General features: G+C 37.1%; 1 protein-coding gene across 5 annotated transcripts in view; it reads left to right on the top strand.

Annotated features, from left to right (window-relative positions):
- Positions 1-5,134: 5,134 nt before the first annotated feature.
- Positions 5,135-19,811, top strand: part of LOC108149959 (teneurin-a) — a 156,848-nt gene continuing 142,171 nt past the window's right edge. For 3 of the 5 annotated variants that reach the window (XM_017277876.2, XM_017277877.2, XM_017277875.2), the window contains exons 1-3: positions 5,135-5,515; positions 8,106-8,945; positions 10,044-10,113. In XM_017277876.2, coding sequence (XP_017133365.1) covers positions 5,137-5,515; positions 8,106-8,945; positions 10,044-10,113 — 1,289 coding nt within the window. In that variant the 5' untranslated portion in view covers positions 5,135-5,136. Of the gene's footprint in view, positions 5,516-8,105; positions 8,946-10,043; positions 10,114-18,106; positions 18,708-19,811 lie in introns of those variants that run through there. The other 2 variants (XM_017277878.2, XM_017277879.2) reach the window with 2 other exon arrangements.

Here is a 19,811-nt window from a genome sequence, read left to right as displayed (position 1 = left end):
TCACTATGTTGATAAATCTGAAACCCCATTAAAAAGGCATTTGCATACATACTTTTTGTAAACAAAAAGTCACAATCTGTTCAACCCGTATTTGACCTTTATTTAACGAAAACCATTTGCTTTTTGGAGTTGATACTGCGCAAAATGAAATGAAAATTTAATTTAAAAGCTTACGCTCATGAATTTACATCCTTATACTGTTTAAAAACAAGCAGTTGTTTTTTTTTTTTTTTGTATTACATTTTTTTTGACGTAGTCAGACTTCAATAAAATTTGCATTTTTCTTTTTTGCTTGTCCATGTTATACATACTCGTCGCTTAATTAAAACTAAACATCTTATATAGGTATGGTTTCTTACATAAAATACACAATTTTTTATTAAAAAAAAAGGTTTATAACAATTTTAGTTATTATAAATTATAACATATTCCTTGAACTATTAACTATTGAGTATTTCCTACCCGCTTTGTTATTTTTATATCTTCATAATCGTTTAATAACATCAGTTTTCTAAGCTCTTCAAATGCGGTAAAGAATATTTGTGACTCTGAATGGCACCCAAAAACTAAACCTCTGGCTAGTAAACGTGGGTGTTGTATTACTGGGGGTGTTTTTTTTTTTTTTTTTTTGGAGCGGGGATGTTTCACGTGCGTGTGTGTGCGTCATGTTTTGGTCTATGTTCTGTGTTGGTAATGAGGTTGTGTTTACATGTTCACTCATAATACCAAAATTGAAGCTGTAACGCTGCTTTATCTATAAAACAACACTGATGATGACGCAGCGGCTCAGGAAGCGCTTGGATGCTGGAGGAAGTGGAAAATGGAAAATGGAAAATGGAAAATTCGGGCCGCAATAAGGGGGCGGGGCAGGGGCAGAGGCAGGGGGCTGAGTGTTATGGTTCCTGTCTTGTTCAATGCATTTCGCATTTTGACATGTAATTAAACGTTTTGCGGTTGACAACGGCACGAGAAAGAGGACATAGAGGGCTTGTGGTTCGCAGAGCCATTTGCCATTTCCATTGTCATTGGATATCTGAACCCCCAGCCGAAGCCCCCGATATATTCCACATTCTACACCACTATACGACTGGATGTGTATATATATTGCACTGCAAAAACATACATATCTCTTACCACGTCTGCATAAATATTGCGGCTGAAACAACAAAAGGCGGTAGCTGAACGATTGATGTCAGAGGAAATGCGTCCTGCAAAACCCACAGAGTGAAAATGCTGAATTCAAATGAAACAATATCGAAGGCAGAATGGCAAACAAAAGGTTACGTCCCGTCTCAATTTGTAATTCATTAAGTGTCAAAGGCGAACATATCAGTGGTTAAACATAAATGTGTCGCGAGCTAAGCAATTTGTTGCGGATTTATATTCACTTTTCAGGAGTTATTATCCTCCAAACCAAAAAAACATTATTCTTCTTGGCTTTTGACAGATGAAAATTAAGAAAAAGGTATAAAGTATTTAAAAAAAAATATTAAATGAGTCAAGGGCTAGTAAATCCAAGACATGATACTTTTATAACTATTAAACAGTCGAAAAAAAATCAGTTAAAATTAAAAAAATCAATATATTTTGACTTAACTTTGACATGTAAATGTACGGCAATATATCTGTAATTTAATTGGCTTCTTTTAGCTAAACTAATCGATAGATTTAGTTTAAGTCCTACGTCGGGGACCAGCGTTTCGTTTGGAACTATGAGTATGCCATGAGTAAAATGATTTTAAAACTCAGAATGAAAAAAAACGAAATTAAGATGCACTTTGAATACCATGTATCCCACGTACAATTATTATCTCTTTGAGGTCATTGCTTAAGTGAACTTCGTGGGTCTGAGCTGCAATTAATTTAAGACCAGACTGAAGGAAACCGTCTCAAACAGCAGCTGCATCGCGACGAAGTTTCGCTGAGGCGCTAAAGGCAGTTGGGGGTCGACCAGGGGTTAAGCGGGGGCTTGGGGTTAAAGTGGGGGAGCGAAAGTTTTTGTGGAAATGAGGAAAATAACATTTCATTGCATACTTTTAGGGCAGCGCTGCTTGGGTTAACTTAATATTTTCTTGGCTCCTTGTGGCATTTGGTTGTTGTTGTTGCTGCTGTTGTTGTTGTTGTTGTTGTGGCTCCTGCTCGACGCACTTAAGCATGCATATGAAAATGTCGGATTCTAGGCTTTAATGCCCCACTTTCCGCTGCCGAGTGGAGGGGGGATGGAGCGAGCATTCAGTCGCCCATTCATTCATTCATTTTCGCATTTCACTGGCTCACATTTCTTTCTCCAAATTGTTAAAATGGAGCATGCAAAATAATTGCGTGCACCCCCAACACCCACGCCCATGCCCGTGCCCAGGCCACGCCCACAGCCCACAGACCATCGCCCCCACCCCCAATGGCCCACCACCCGCCTTATGCAACATTTTTGCCAGGCATATAATATTTTGCTCTTAATTCGTTAGCAAAGTTTCGTTGCAGCCAATGCAAGCTTCACTTTAAATTGCAATTGATGCTGAACAGTTTTTCCATTTGGGCCCAGTCATCAACAGTGTTGCCCACCGTAATTGAAAAAATATATATGGAATTTATTGAAGTAGCCCAAGAATAAAAATAACATTAAATTCAAATTATTATTTGTTTTTTTTTACCATTTTGGAACTTTTTGACTTCAATTCTAAAGGATTTTTATAATTATAATTTGTTTGCTCTAAATTTTTTTTTATTGTAACAACTTGTATTTAAATTATTTTGATTTCAAGTTTCTTTTTATTTTACCTATATTTATAATAAATAAATACAGGAAAGGTTAACGACGTTATGTTCAAAGGATAAATCCCAATTAACAATAAAATGTTTTTTAATACCTGACATATAAAAGAATTCCCAGACTTATTGCAACCCTTTTTTTTTGCGACAAACAACAACAAAAAGTCCAAGTTGGCAACTCTGGCATTCGTTCATTAGAGGGAGAGAAAGAGAAATGCGTATTTGATTATCTTTCGGTTCGGACTACGGACCAACAAAGCCATACAAATGGATGCCACAAATATGCATTTTGCAGGCCAAATTGTGCATTTGCCGATGGAGAAAAGTGCTCTGTGGGGAAGGGGCGGGTATAATATGTGGGCGGGGTCTCTGGGGAGAGGTTTAAAAAATAGTTGCAGGACTCACAGCAAGCGATACGAGTTGACTTGGACTCGACTGCAGATGCAGTTGCATTCGATTAAGTTCTGTTTACCCAAGAAGCCAAACACTCGGTTACACCATTTTACGGCGCTAAAGGAGGAGTGACCGGCCATGTCCTGTGTACCAAATAGTATTCCATTTGGCCAGTCTCTGGGAAATCACTGGGAAAGAAGCCAACAAAAATTGTCTAGTTTTTTTTTTTTTGGTTAAGAAAGGATTTTGGCACTTGGAAACATTCTGATATTCCTTTCCTTGTTTTTCTCTACGTTAAATATCACACACTTGTTTGAATTACTTTGCATATTTCTTGTGGCAAGACATTTAGTACATATTTAAGGGATACATGAAATTTTAATTCCATAGGTATTAATTATTAAGTAGAAGACCGAAACTTTTTTGACCAGACAAACTAGATAGAATTTTTAATTTTCTTACGATATTGTTTGAATTAAGAGAGAAAAATAGTAATAATAGCTCTGTAATATATATTTTTATAACAAAGTCTTATTTTATTATCAAGCATTTACAATTTACATCAGTGATATAAGTTTTGTTTTGTTTGACAACAATTCAAGCTTCTAAACATATAAGCAGTGCTCCCCTTTTATTGAGTTTTAAAAAAAACAGAAACTATCATGCAGGTTGTAGGCATTTGAATAAGATTTTCCATTTGGCAGGACACTTTGGGATCCTTCGAGTGAGTCCCCACGTGACTCCTCCTTCGATGCCCATAAACGATAACAGTCCCACACACACAATCCTTGAGTCCTCGGTGCCGGGGTAAGGTTAAGTCCCCAGCAAGGATAACCTTTGCGCCTCGTGTCCTTTTGAACGTTTGCGTGGCCATCGAGCAGTCAGCCTTAACCCGCATCGAGCGGAGGCTGTCAGTAATGACCCACTTGTGCCCCTTTGCCTGCCACCCCCCCTGCCTCTTTTCCCCTGTGTTTTAGTGCATTCAAATGCTCACTCATCAAAATCAAAAGTCAAATTGTCTGTCTAAGCCAAGGAAGCAGCCATAAACAGAATGCTGGCCAGCAGCGCTGCCAATTTGTCTGTTTTATAGCCAAAGTTCGCTTTATTTGGGACTTAAAAATGGGGTTAAGAAGGGTATTTGTAATTTTGTAATACTCTTTCAATGAGTTAAAAATTGGTTGCTTGCTATTCAAATATACATTTGAAACACAAAAAATATAAATACTTTTAATAAAATGGGTTAACATGAAAACAATTGGTATTTAAATTAATCCAAATTATTTTCTCAATTTTATAAAAAAAAGAAAATCTCTTTTTAATAATTAAAAAATAAAGAAGCAACAAATAATGTACTTCATCATGAAAATAGATCAATATTTTCTGCTGTTCTTTGCATAAATATTTAATGTTTAAACTAAAACGCTTAATATTTATTGTTTGTGTATACTAAACAACTAGGCAACTAAAATCTTTAACTGGGTAATAAACAAGACTAAAAGAATATGGTTCTAGCCAAACTGGCCTACTACATTCTGTAATCCACATAAACGGCCAGCACTGGCTTATTGGGGAATGGGCATGCGAATGGAAATAGAAATGGGGATGCCTCCTCCACGCAATTGCTATTAAGTTCACTTTACGTCCAGAAGTCAAAGTGAAAGTACCAGGCGATGGAAGGGATGGGATACCCTGGTACCGGCTGCTATTTATTTTCATTTTCGTGCATTTATGGCTTTATCTTCTCCTCTCTGACACTTTGTCGTTTTTATCGTTGCAGCGTTAATACGGTTAAGCACTTAAAGCGACCGGGGCCGGTGGTCCAAATGGAGTGGATGCGGAGCCATGCCGCGTTGACAGCGTCCCCGCCATCCGTTGAGCAATCCGCCGGACAAATTGGCCCACGCGGCGCACCTGCCTAGTTTGAGTCGAATCCAGCATCCAGCATCCAGCGTATCGGAATACATCCAGGCCATCATGTCCAGCAGTCACTCCGGCACAATGGGCCGTAAGCGGACGGGCAGCGGCAGTGCTGCCGGCAGTGAGTATTACTATGCTTCCGGCGGACTGGCAGGACTCGCAGGACTTCCAGGATCGGGCAGCGGAGGCGGTGGCGGTGGCGGTGGCGTCGGTGGAGGAGAGCAATTGCGACGTCAGCGATCCGCCGAGTGGCACAGTCACGGTCGACACAGTCACGGCCACGGTCACGGTCACGGCCTGGGTCACGGCCTAAGTCACGGCATGGGGCACGGATACGGCAGCAGCAGCGAGGACGAGTACCAGAACACCGGACAGACGACGGCCTTCGACACACAGCTGCTCGCCCAGCTGCTGCTGCAGAGTCAGCAATTGGCAAGTGAGTACCCAGGCAAATACACTCAGAGAAATTTGGTAAAAAAAAAACCATCTCATTTGGCTAAAGACCCTTAAAGGTGCAATATCGTGGAACTTTTAAAATAAAAAAAAACATTTTTAATATTTCTAGTCCTGGATAGTATCGTATATAGCATAAAATAAACTAAAACTCTGGGAATTTTGTATCTTCAAGTCCTGAAAAACTGTCATAGAAACTTAACTATTTTTACTTGAATTTTAAAATATTAGATATGAAAAATTTATCAATAAGATAAGTATTAAATTAGACTACAGTTTTAGACTCTTTGGATTAAAAATGAAAGTAAAGAGCTTAGGGGATATATTATACAGTATTATATACTTTTATACTGTCTGTAATTTATATTCCAGACACACTTGTGAAAACTAAACTTCCATTTATTTGGGTGTAAAGTTTATGACACACTTTAATTAAAACAACTAAATAAATGAATTCAGTACGATATCTTAACCCAGCAATCTAAAGTATATTCGATTATATAATTTCGTTGAGAAGTCCCCCTTTTGTTCCGCCCAGTGAAGTCTGAAGGATTTTCTTAGTACGGGTTTTAGGAACCAAATGCGATTTAGCAGTCGGTCAAGCTAGTAAATATTCATTATTTAATTTAATTGAATTATTCAGCTGCCGCAACTGTGTCGAGGATGTCGAGGATGTCGAGTAACCAACTAACCGACTGGCTTAGGACCTGGCCCACAAATCGATTCCAATTGCTGGCCATTGAAATGGAGCTGGCCAAGATGCTGAGACAAATCGGCGGGAAGGGGGCGGGGCTTTAGCGGTGAAGGCAGATGTGGGCACTGCTGACATTTCTCTGATTGAATTCAGCAAATCGCCCGATGTAACCGATGAGCCACAGTGAATGCTGCCTGGAAAAAACCTAAACATCTCTAAGAATGTTTCACATATTTTGTTTGTATTGTTTTTATCTTTTCTTAAGGAATTTCGAAATTTGAAATTATATACAAATTTTATATTATTTTTAGATTTTCAGAGATAAACGTTATAGATTATTAAGCTTAAGATAAAAGCTACTAGATCCCTTATACCTTTAATGATTGCAACTACGTTGCACACATATTAAATCCTTTTTACAAGGATATAAAATGAACGGCATTAACTGCGAGTTTTCACTGTACTTGACAATACTCCGATGGCAGCACCGCGAACGTCAGCAGTGTGCAATTCAATTACAATCAAGTTGGCAGCGCCAGCCTAATGGCCGATACAATGGCACATCCTCTCCGACGTTATCCCTCCATTCGCCCCACTTTTTCGTCCGATTTTCCGCCACCCCCAACGCTTTTCCCGCCCACTACTCCGCCCACTTTCCCGGAGCGAACTTAATCGAAGCATAAAACGCAAATCGCAGCGACTACCGAGGCAAACGCTCTTTTTTACGGGCCGCCTGCATTTGTTTCCTTTCATTTTATTGTCTGTTAATATTTAATGCAATTTACGATTCATTTTTTACAACCTAATAACGCTCTGACGGACGCGACGGTTCCTCGCAAATTGTTTGCCGGCCGTTACTTTTGCGGGAAAATTGAAAGGCCAGCTTTCCCTTTTTTTGCCAGTTTGCCAGTCTGCCAGTTTGCCAGTTTGCCAGTCTGGCAGTCTGCCAGTTTGCATGCAGCAAAAACAAATAGAAGTGGATTCCTGCGGCGTGGAAATTGCACATTTTGTTTTACGCAGAGAGCTGTTCAAATGTTTGATCGCAGTGTAGTAGAACATGGAAGCATGTAACTCTTAAATTCACAGATTTGTTGGACTTTTCAATCAACTTTCATTGGTCGATTAAAGAGCCAAAGCCAGAAAAACCACCAATTGGAAATAGTAGTTTATTAGTTTCCGCAAGCTTCAATTTATATATTCTTGTTTATATATTCGATTTCATAAATATATATAAGAATTTTTCAATCGTTTCAATGGCAACTGTACTATATTATATTTTATTATCCACCAAAATATCCCGGGTTTTCGACCAAATATATCTTATATATATTTTGGACCATAACAATGAAAATATTTCGAAGAAAAAACTTAAAAATTAGTAAAATTAAATATTTGTCAATTAGGGTTGAGGATTGTTTAATTTGCCCTACCAATGTAAAAAATGGTCCAATAATGGAATGTCCTATCTCGCTGAATTCATAGTAAAAGTTGGCAGGTTGGCATTCAAATCTGAAAAAATTGTTGTTGACACGATGCGAGAATTGGCAACAAAAAATGTTTGTTAACTAGTAAAGGGAGTGTAAGATAGGTCACCCTCTACTCTTGTTTTGCCCAATTTCCTACATAAGAACGAACAAAAAATTCGTGTTTTCAACAAAAGCTTAAAAGCAATTGCACTACACTCTACATATATTTATTTTAGCTACAAAGTTTCTAACCTGATTAAAATATAATGTTTAATTGACAAGAATTGTTATTAAAAAGCGGTCAAGCTTGTTGTGGTGGGAATATAAATATTTTAATTAATTTAATAGGCATAATTGCCATACTGAACTTAACTAAATTGGTTTTTGTGTTTTGTGTCTGTTAATTTTTGCAGGCATGGAGCACTATAATTCGGACTGCGAACCGGACTACCTGAGGCAGCGCGATCGTCACCTAGAGGACACGCCCCTGGGCGATGCCCCGCCCCCCGTGGCGACCGCCCCCGAGGTGACCTACGCCCAGCCGCACCAGCAGCGCTCCTCGATGGGTTCGCCACTGAAGTTGGTCTCCACCGTTTCGGCGGGCAAATACCAATCGAACGCGAACTTGGGCCTGTTTCCCAACAGCAGCAGCAGCGGTGGCAGCAGCGTTCAGAATGCAGCCACTGCCAATACGCCGCGCAGCACGAATCCCTTCCTCAGCTCGAAGTTTTCGGGGGAGGAGAACACGCTGGACAACATCCTGAAAACATCGGCTTCGTCCTCTACGGCGGCCTCCAGTAATCGCAGTCATCGCAACCGCAACACACTGAATCGTCTGAGTGGCATGACCAGTTCGAGCAGCGATTCGCAGACCCACCAGCAACTGCAAATCGCACAGCAGCAACAGCAGCAGCAGCAACAGCAGCAACAGATTGCCGCGGTGAAGCAGCAAATGCTGCCGCCGGAGGACAGCGGCGACGATGAGTTCGTCCTGGGCTCCCTAAATGTGGACTTGGACATGGGCAACGTAAATGGCAACGGGAATGGCAACGGCAACGGCAACGCCAACGGCAACTACAGCAGCGGCGGCGAGTCGGAGGAACCGCCGCCGGAACCGGCGCCCCCGGAAATACCGCCGCGCACCCAGTCGCTCCTCATGTCCCTACGCAAGCACTCCGACTACAAGCTCAAGTACGAGGAGAAGGGCGACCAGAAGCACGAGGAGTTCATACCCACCAGTCAGCTGCAAAAGGGTGAGTTCACTTACCAAGCTAAGTTTAATAAGATAAAGAAAAGGTTTTTAAATGTTCGCTATTTTACCATAACAAGTAACAAAGTGATTTCATACTTGAAAAAGTGTCCAAAAGTATGCACCAAATGGATAAACCAAAATAAATGCCAAAGAATTTTAGATTTAAAATATTTTGTTGCATACTTTAAGACATTTTAATATCAAGTTTTCAAGCTCTTCCAATTTTTGAATTTTTAACGAAAAAATCACTTCGCACTTAAATATTGTTTAGTTTTTATTTTATTTATTGAGAGTTAATTCAATTGTTATGTTGTTAATTATGTCAGAAATGTATTTTTTAAACCAGAATTCTTCAATTAGTTCGCAGCTATTATGGACTTAAATATGATATTAAATTTTGTGGCATTTTTTCAGTTGTTAATTTTGCAATCTATGATTTTAATAAGTACCGACGTCCCTTTTTGCACTCGCTTAACTTTTATTGAAAATAATGATTTATTCAAAGAAAAAGTACTAAAGGAAGAAAAATCAGTCAATATTTTCTGAGTTCAAATTGCAGACAGGTGTCTTCAATATTTATTTGATTCCAATGAGAGGGTGTCAGGAGAAAGCTCCTTTGGAGAAATGCTTACAACTTAAACAAATTCAGAAACGTTACTACATATCAAAATTTAATTCATTCTTGCTTAATATGTTGTTGAAATTAAGCTTATGTTAGTTCACAGTAACATCAAATTTCCAAAGATATTCATAAATTTAAATAAATATTTAAATATTTCTTGTATGATTTGAACTTTTATTCCATCTTATGGTTCTTTATTTAAATAACAAAGGGGAATATTAAATTTAACTAGGAAATAAAAAGCAGGGAAATTTCATAAAATCCCTCAAGCTTTTAGTCCTAAGCTTTTGGGTACACTTCGATGTTTTTCGAAGTGAAAGCTTTAGGTCCTTTTGAACAAGTTTTCCTTTAACAGAGTCTCCACGGGAATGTTACATTTCTGTTAAGGGTAAAAGCTTGGGACAAGTTTCGAAAGCTTTCAGACTGTTCTTAAAAGTCCTTGCTTCATTCTGAATTTTCTCTGTTATTTTCTTACAGATTATATTATCAGCGATAACCTCCGCTCAGATCAGCAGCTTAAGCCCCATTCACCAGGCGACTCAAATGGGTAAGTGCAATACAAATATATATTTTCAAAATACTTTTGAAAATAATGTGTAACTTTGACATTTAAGGGAGGTAGGCCTCTAATTTAATACAATGAAAGAACTTTCTACAATGAATACTTATGCTTGGGATCTGATAAACATTTTTTGGCAAATACAATAAATTCTAATATTATCAATATTGTAAACTTTAATTTACAATGTTATTTTATTCACCACAAGATCTTTCCCGTATTGTGGACCTGGCCAAAATATTTCTTCGCTCATCTATGAAAATTTTTTCCTGTGATGAAATAACATATTTATTAATGACTCTGCATGTTTTTTTTTAACTGAAGTCAACCCAATTTAAATTAATTTTCCCGGAAAAACAAATTCTGAGGATTAGAATACATATATAAATACGTCACTTACTAAATTGATTTAATTGAAGTTTATATTGCATTTTTTTTTTTTTTAATTTGATTGGATTTTACTAATAAGAACTTGTTTTCCATATACAGTAACTCGGGGGAATATTTTTCTGTGGATTATTCGCCCTGTGTGCTGTTTCTGTCATCGAATCCCGACTTAAATCCATCAAGCGGAATTTTTCAGGGTGACCAAAGTGGGTGAAAGTACAGCTCCGAAGGAACCTCCACAATGTCAACGTTTGCCCTCTAATCTCCGGCTGGACTACAGCACTCTTTGAAGCTCATGTTACCCAAAACCCGTTCAGACAAAAAGCAACAGATGCACTTAAAAATATTGGAGAACCTAAACAAAATTTTCAACAAATTTGGCGCTTTAATATGGGTAACAAAAAACACTATCTTTTTGTTGAAAATCTTTTGGGTACAATACAGCTTTTTAATAAGAAAAAAAAATTTTAAGAAAAGAAAACTTGTTCTGTATACGAACTATTATTTTTTTTACCACTCTTTGAAATTAGATTTTAATATCGTTAGATTTTTGAATAATTTCTTTTGGATTTTTCTACGTGTTTTGGAGTAGTGCCGAGTGGAATAAAGCTCGCCTCATGTTAACGGCAATTAAATCCGCAAAATGGTTTCGCATTGGCATCCGTGTTCGCCGGATCGCTGTTTGTTTGTTTATCGGCGACCGACTGTCTGTCTGTGTGTCTATCGGTCTCTTTCTCAGTGGCTCCCTCCTCCGTCCCTTTCCCGTCTTTTCCGGAGCCTTTTCCACAGTCTCGTATCTCATCTACAAGTGCAGCTCCATTGTAATCCCAGGCAGATGTGGAGACACCAAAGCCGCAGCGCCAAACTTCAAAATGGCTGCCTTTGGTGGCCATTGGATTCGCCTTTTTTGTCCCCCATTTTTCCCCCCATTTTCCCCCATTTCCCCCACCCACTCAGGGGCTATTTTCCTCCCCCTCACATCCCATCTGGCAAAAAGATGTCCGTAGCATTTTGCGGTTTTGTAAGCGGCTTTCGCCTCACATTTTGTTTGCTCTGCTCCGCTCTGGATTTCTCGTCCTTCAGGCCTGTTTGTGTGTCCTGCCACGCCCTCTTTGCCAGCTACGCCCCCGTTCCTTTTGGCCAGCTTTTCCTACGCTTTTCCTTCGCTTTTCCCAGCAGCCAGCAGCCACCTGCCACCTGATGCTCCAGTTCCAATTGCAGTTCCAGTTGGCTGTGTGTAGCATAATTAAAGAACTCGCTTGGAGATTACGTGGTTTTATAGGTTCAACCATTGCCATTGGATTCCCTCGTCCTCTCGCCGTTTCTCCACGAGACTTGTACTTCTTGCACATTTCGGTGGATTTTCCAAAGGTGGCTGTGGGAAAAGGGGAAAAGGGCGGAAAAGGCGGAAAAGCGTTTCAGGTAGCCGAAAGTTTTCACCGCAAGACAGACGCTAATGTTACAGCTAATGATTGCGGAGTAGCTCCAGAAGCTCCTGCATCGGTTATTCAACTGAATCTGAATCTGAATCAGAATCTGAAGCTGATGCTGAAGCTGAAGCTGAATGGAAACGGAAACCATGGCGAACAAACAATGGGCTGAGGCTTAGAAAGTGTGGGGGGAATGAGTGAATTTTAGTCAAGTGGTTTGTTTACACTAAATTACTGCGAAGGGGGTTAAATAAGAGAGTCTTAATGTGGTGGAGATTTTGGGCCGGTTAATTATATCGGTAGTGGGTAAGATATGTACCGAAAGGAACACAACTCCTTCTGGCTCTTGGAAAATGGCTTAATTAAGTTAAAACTAGAGATTTTACTGCATTCATAATATAATAATTAATATAATCATTACAAGAAATTATGAGAATAGCGCTTAAGAATATGAACTGAATTAATTATTAAATCATAATATAAAATATAAATTGCATATTAAATTTTAAAATATTTTAATTAACGTGGAATACATTAGATCTAAAATATTTGATATAAAAGCAATTTATTTATGTTAAATAAGGTTTAAATTTAAATTACATTTTCAGATAATAAAATCCGAACACACTTAAACGATAAATATAAACGTATTCAAAGTATATTTTGTAAGTTTCTTTTAAATGCTCTTTGTAAAATTGTAATCAAAAGATAGAGAAGATTATTTAATAGCATGGAATACAATATTATATAATTGTTTGCTTTGGAGTATGCAATTATATAATTATTTTCTTGGGCTTTTGAATGTCCTGACGAGATTCCTAGGCTTAAGTGTGGCATTGTGTGATTCTCAGGAAAGCCTCACTGCATTTAACCTTTAATGCTGACACTAAGACTTCTTAGACTTGAAACGAACTCAACAGATAATCGCACAAAGGACGTAGGTCCTTGTGGGCGTGGCAAAGTGGATCCAGGACCAGCGCTGCTCTGCGGTGGGAACAATCCATAATGGCCTTGCCAAAAGATGAGAGATTATCGTAGGCTGACTGAGCGGAGTACATGGCATATTCTATTAATGTGGGGATCATGAAAGTTTTTACAACTAAAACCGGATTGGAATTGGCAATTTCATGCTTCGAGTGCATTGCCGCAGAAAGAGAGCTGCCATTTTTATGGCATATTCGTGAGCTTATTGTAATGAATTGCCTCGGATTTTTCCGGCCCCCCTCGCCGCGCCCTATTTTTTCCCTCCCCCTCGAAGGGGGAGTGGCATGTGGAGCATGTGGCATTTGCTGTAATCATAATTTTATGTCCGTCTAAGTAGCTGCGCATGACGACTGTCAACGACACGGCCTTCATCCTGACCCACTCCCACTTGTCGTCCCCTCAACGTTATCCTGCACCATAAAAAATATCAGCAGGAAATCTAGAATATTATTGTGCATACCTAATTTTGGGGAACAGAACAGATTTCTTTACAAATGTTATCATACATATATGATATATTATTTATATTATATTGTTTGTATTTATTTTTGACTTTTTTATTAAATTATATTCAAATTGTAAATTAAAAAAGAAAATATCATCTATCTCAGGTTAATAAGATTTTAGATTTTACGAGAATATCATATCCAAATCCAAACTTTTGTTGATAAATAAATAAATACAAAATCCCCCTTTTTTTCGCTGAGTGCGGCAAGTGTGTGGACATGCTGTCGGGCAGCGTCTTAAGCTGTCTGCCTCACGTTGTGGCTGCCACAAATTCGAAGTACATGGACTGGCGCCGAGTCCTGCAACAGTTAGTGGTCAATTGACTGCACTGTGCCCGTCATCCGGCCCAGTTGTCTTTGGCAGATCTGGGTCTGTACTCACCGGACTCTTCGGACTGTCGGGACAACCGGAAACCGAGTTCCGAAGATAACTGACAGCCAATGGCCACTGGCAGGAGCTTCCAAAAGTGTAGCTCCAAATGCTAAAGACTTCTTTTTAAGCATTTTTCAACTCCTCAAATTTGCTTGTTTTCAAAACTGATACAAAGTCATCGGTTTCAACGTGTTGTCTCTTTCAGTATAAATACTTTCAAAGCCTTATTACCCCGAATGGAATAAAGTATTATTAAAATCATTGCAATAGATTTGCTTTTTTCGTCTTAATTTTACTTTGGCAGATCGTTAACGAGTGATCATTGAATGTGGCAAGACTTTGAAGGCAAAGTCAAAGTCAAAGATGTTCATGATCGCTGACAGTCGAAGATGTATGATGGAAATTAATAAAACAAGCGTAAACACTTAAAAGGTCTATACCGGATTGACTCATTCGTTTTTTTTTTTTTTTTGGTTTTTTCATTTCTTAAATCACAGCCCCTACACAAAATAATCGAAAACCTTTCCAACGCCCCCGCACTTTTAGTCTGTGAGTGAGTGAGTCAGGAACTGAGTGAGTGTCTCACTGAGTGACTGGCTTCGATTGTCTGTAGTTCTCGCATTTGTTTGTCAGAAAGAACAGAAGACTATAGCGAAAGGGCTTCGACTTAGAAATACCTGATATATAACTTTAGTATACTTTCGAACATCAATAATTTAAAAACAATTTAAGATATCTTTCTATAAATATCATATTGATTAATTAACATATGTTATGTAAAAAATAAATGGTTATGTACTTACAGAAATAAATAGGTATTCATAAAATATAAGTAACATACTACTTTTATTTATAAAGTAAGATTATTTAATGTTTTATATTAATATACCCTTAGAAGTGTGGTGTGTATTTAGTGGTTTTGCAAATATATTATATTTGATTCCTAAATACAAAAAATGATTATGAAATTTGTTGCCATAACAAAATTTTACATTTAAAACTTAGCTGCCTATAATTATAAATATAGCCTAACAAATTGCTTGAATAAATTAAAGTCAACAGCTTGCTTAATAAATGATTGACTTAATCAAATGTATAGATCAAAAACAAACCAAAATGATTTGTTTTCGAGCAGGAACAGTGTGAATTGACCACTCAATCTTAGGGAAATATGATCCCCAAAAACACTGAAATAATCCAAAAATATGGTATACCTTGAAAAAACCACCGAAAAGAGACGGGTATCAAAAAAGGCGAGGAAAACGAACAGACTAATTGAAAGCAATCATTAAACAGCAACTGAGACCTGGGATACGAATTAGCTGGTGAGTGAGTGAAGTTGAAGTCCAAGTTGAAGTCCAAGTCGAAGTCGAAGAAGTCTGGGGCGCCCGTTTATGTGTATCACTTAATTATAACTGTACACACACATCCGCCAGGCGATATGGCATCCAGAAGAAACAGATACAGCTAGAGATACAGCTACAGATACAGATACAGATACAAACTCAGTGGGATACTGGGTTCAGTTTGCTTATCCACTTCATTAAAGGAGTTGAAAAGGTGGCACGGCAAACAAATGGATGGTATACTACGATATGGTGTATATGGACGGTATGGGGATCTCGGTGGGTTCGAGATGATGATGGCACAAGAATATATACGAAAGCAGTAGGAGTTGACCACTCCGACGTCCCACTGAGTTGGGTTCTTCACTCCTCGGTCGCTGAGAAGACCTTCAAACCTCGAAGACAAGACCTTCGTCAGCATGTTTTTGCTCACTTCGTTGTTATTTTTGGCTTTTTTTCGACGAGGCCCTTCTCTTTCGCCGGCGCAACGCTCATAATTTCGCGTAATTATATTCAATTGTTTAATTACCGACTGATTTGGCTTAATTGAATTTGTCTCTGGATGTCAAAACAAAGTTGAAAGTTCAATCGGCAGCGAAACGCTGGCCTGGGAACTCGAAACGGAAACGGTTGACAATTTCACTCAGGGGTTAATTAAATCAAGACATCCATCCACTTGTGTGTGTCAAAATAATAATAATTAATAATTAACTAAGATTTAACTAGATAGATTTAAGATATTTAAGTATAGAGATAAATTTATATCAGCAAATAATTACTTGGTATTAATATTGATTTCATATTTAATGTGTCCTTTCAATACTTTTTTCACTTCAAAATATTTTTTAAAATAATTAACAAGTAAATGCCAATATATTGAGGTTATTCCTATTAAGACCTAAACATTTAATTTCATACACGAACAATTTTGATAATTAATTAATAATTAAACTAATTAGAAACTAAACAAACTTTCCGAGTGGCTTAAAAAGTAGACAAAAAATGTTTAAAATATACATAAATTCATGATTGTTTTGCTAAAGTTCAATAAAATGAAAACAGCTTGTTTCAAAATAATTAAAAACATATTTTTCAAAATGCGTTCGATATTGATAAAGTTATTTTGGACAGTTTCATTGTGAACTACCATTGAACAGTATGGTTTTCATTGAATCGCTCTGATGAATGGCTGAAAGTTATCCATTATTTTCGTGATTGGACTATCCCTAGTTTACGGAAGATATATCCAGCGAGCGTAACGGATCAGCTTACCAATAACAAATGGCCAACTATCAACCATACTATAAAAAAAACAACAACAATGCGGGCCCACGCAGCAAACATGAAAGTAAATGGGAAAATTTGAAAATACGAGTATGTTGTCTGGCTTTTCCTTTGCCTCAAGTGGCGCTCAAAAAAAAAAAAAAAAAATTGGAGTGAGATCCCATCACTCATGGGAAATTCATAAATTCACGCCGCCGACGCTGCAATTAATCTGCTGCTGGTGCACTGAAAACAATAATATATCTTTACGATCGATTTCGAAAAGTCATAAAATTCAAAATTGTCAACTTTGAATGTTCTTAAATGTTGTGTTATAAGATATTTGATGACAAGTGGAGTAGCTTATTTATCATTACTGTTTTTTTTAACAATATATTTATATAATAATATGTTGTTGATGTTTTTTTTTTTAAAGAGTCAACAAGTTGGTTTTATTTCCATTGACTTAGGTACTAATTGAGTTTTACTCAAAAATGCTACAAGAAAAAATTGTTCAAAGTTGTTATAGTGAACAAATTTAAATAAAACACCATTGAAAGTCATTGCACAAATTTTTCTGTGTGCATTTGCCATCTCACCACCTCTGTTGCTGTCTCTTTCCTTGTTGTATGCGCATGCGCGACAGCTGTTGACAGCGACGCCGGCAGCGCAGTCGCCGCCCGCTGAGTCCGTTGATTGACCTTATTATTATTGTTTTTGGTTTTGTTTTTTTTTTTTTTTCGTTTTTGGGCTGTGAGAAATGCGCCCAAATGTTGTAACTGTTTCCTTATATTTTTTGGGCTTTTCAAGAGGTGTCAAGTTACGATCGCCATTTATAACACTCCTCGTTTTATAGCGAGTAATTAATCTTTGGCAGGCAAAAACAAAACTCACACAGGGCTTAAGAGAAATGCAAATTACAAGACCACAAAATATTAAGACATCAAACTAAAAACAAAAACTTTATGGCAAAGCCAAATAAATGTGATAAAAATGCAAATCCTTCAACAAGTTGTTTCCGAAAAATAATCCAAGTTGGCAACCATTTTATATTGGTGGTATAAGAGATACTGTTATGACTGTTATACAGGCAGGATGTGAGAGGAGCTTGGCTAAGGAGAACATGTTAAGGGAGAAGTTAAGGAAAGAGAGCAAGTGACAGTTTTAAGAGAAAAGTAAATAGTTACATAAAACATTAAACATTATCATAAAACATAAATGTTCTAGGGATTTATAACAAACAAAAACTAGATATTTATCTCTATTAATGTTGATTAAAAATATCTAAAACATTTCTTAGAGTTAAAGAACATTTCTAAATGAATAAATAAATATTTTGGCTCGCGCTTTAATATAAACTGTTAGACAGGAGTTTAATAAAACAAAATTGTTTAAATATTTTTTTACTTAAATTCTTATTATTTATGATTTATTTAGACAATTATCAACTGCCAACAGCTGCCTAAGGAACAACAAGCCAATTAAATAAAAAATAAAATTGTGAGCAAACAACAACAGAAACCTGTGGCGGCTAACAGAATGTTAGAAGAATCCTGTTCTCGCCCCACTAACAGAATGTTAAGAAGAGGGATGAAATGAGAAAGTCTATGCGATTTGAAAATACCCGCTCTCTTTCGCTGTTAACTCGCACTCTCAACAGTTTAGCCGACTCACAGTGATGCGGTCACACTGTCACGTTTCGCTTTGCGATTCGGTTTATCATCGCATCCTGCGTTTTATCACGCCATTCGTCGACTCAGCTCCAACTCGAACGGTTCTTTCGCGGCCGTTTACCGTTATTTCGGGTGTTTTTTTTCATGCGGCTCCGTGTGTAAACGCGTGCGTATCGCAGCCTCTCGCTCGCACCCGTGTGCATCTGCAAATATCCCCGTTGCGTTGCGTGTGTGTGTGAGTGTTTTGCGGACCATTTGTTGTTGTTTTAAAATTCGATTTGTTATTCATTCTGATTTCGATTTCGTTTCATTGAGTTTCCTGATTTGCGCTTATCGTTTTAACTCCGATATACACATATATTTTATTCTATGTTTTGTCGCCACTTTTTTTTCAAGTGCTAAAGTGCAAAAAAAAATACAAGAAAAAAACACAAATGAAACGCAAAACAACAAAACCAATGAGAAAATGCAAGTTTCTTGAAACAAAACATCAAATAAAACGGATTACAACCACTGAGCAGCATCGTTATTTGGATAAACAACAAAATAAAATATAAGAAAAAGAAGCGAAAACAACTACCAAATTGCAAGTGCAATTGCTTTGGAAAAAACAACAAAATGTAGGTCACTATATGTATATAGTACAAAAACACAACAAACAATGAAATAGATTTTCCTTTTTCCTTGGCCTCAAAAAAAAAAACGCAAAAAAAAGGGCCAAAAAAGTGAAAAATCAAAGACCAACAACAACTTTGTGCAACGTTACGCTTTACCATTCTAACGGTGTTATTTCGCTCATCCTTTTGTCCGCCGTTCGCTTTTGTTATTTTTGTGAATTGCCAAAAATGCAAAATGCAAATAACCCAAAAAGGGGGCAAAAAACATCATTTTTTATGGGGTAAAATAGGAATAAAATAGGAATAATAAATAACGAGTGTAATCACAGACACATACAATAAAAAGTAAAGACAATAGTAAATGTTTACCAAATCGATTTCAAATTTACCTCTGCGGCAAATTTACCGTTTTATTTATAAAAAAAATTAATAGAGTATACTATTTTTGTATTCGATTTAACATTTCTGATTTGAAGTTGTAAAATTCTGTCAAATTTAATACCTACAATTGTACTTTTTAATTGGAAACTAACAAACATGTAAATGGCAAATTAGTGATTGGAATAGAAATATTGGATTAAAGTTTTGCTGGAAAGTTTTAAAAGAACAAATAATTTCACAACAAAAACATATATATAACAAATAAACAAAAAACGCAGGGAACTTTATTTAAAATTGGGAGATTGGTGTTTACTTTATTTATACTTTTTAAATAAAAGTTAAGAACATAACTAAGGGAAAATGTAAGTTAGGAAATATATTTTAACTAAAATTTGTATGTAACTATACAACAATATAACAATTTACGAATTTTTGGTAAACTTAAATATTAACCTAATATTCTATCAACAAACACAGTTTTCCATAAATAAACTAACTAATATATCAAAGAACTCTTGGTGTCAAGTATCAAACAAAAGAAACTTTAAGTCTTCATAAGGAATCCTATTCTAAACCCAAATTAGCAATCATTTAACCAATAACTCAGTGTAAACCAATGTTTTGACAGTCGTAAATAAATGCATCTGTCAACTTCAAACACTTTTGACATCCCTTAAACACATTTTGTGTTAAAAAGTAACACAATTTTCGACGGGGGAAGCCCCA

Source organism: Drosophila elegans, unplaced genomic scaffold, assembly GCF_018152505.1.
Source record: "Drosophila elegans isolate 14027-0461.03 unplaced genomic scaffold, ASM1815250v1 contig_149, whole genome shotgun sequence".
NCBI classification, from domain to species: Eukaryota; Metazoa; Arthropoda; class Insecta; order Diptera; family Drosophilidae; genus Drosophila; species Drosophila elegans.
The sequence above is the reverse complement of the archived record's forward strand: the minus strand, read 5'-3'. Positions and strand labels throughout refer to the sequence as shown.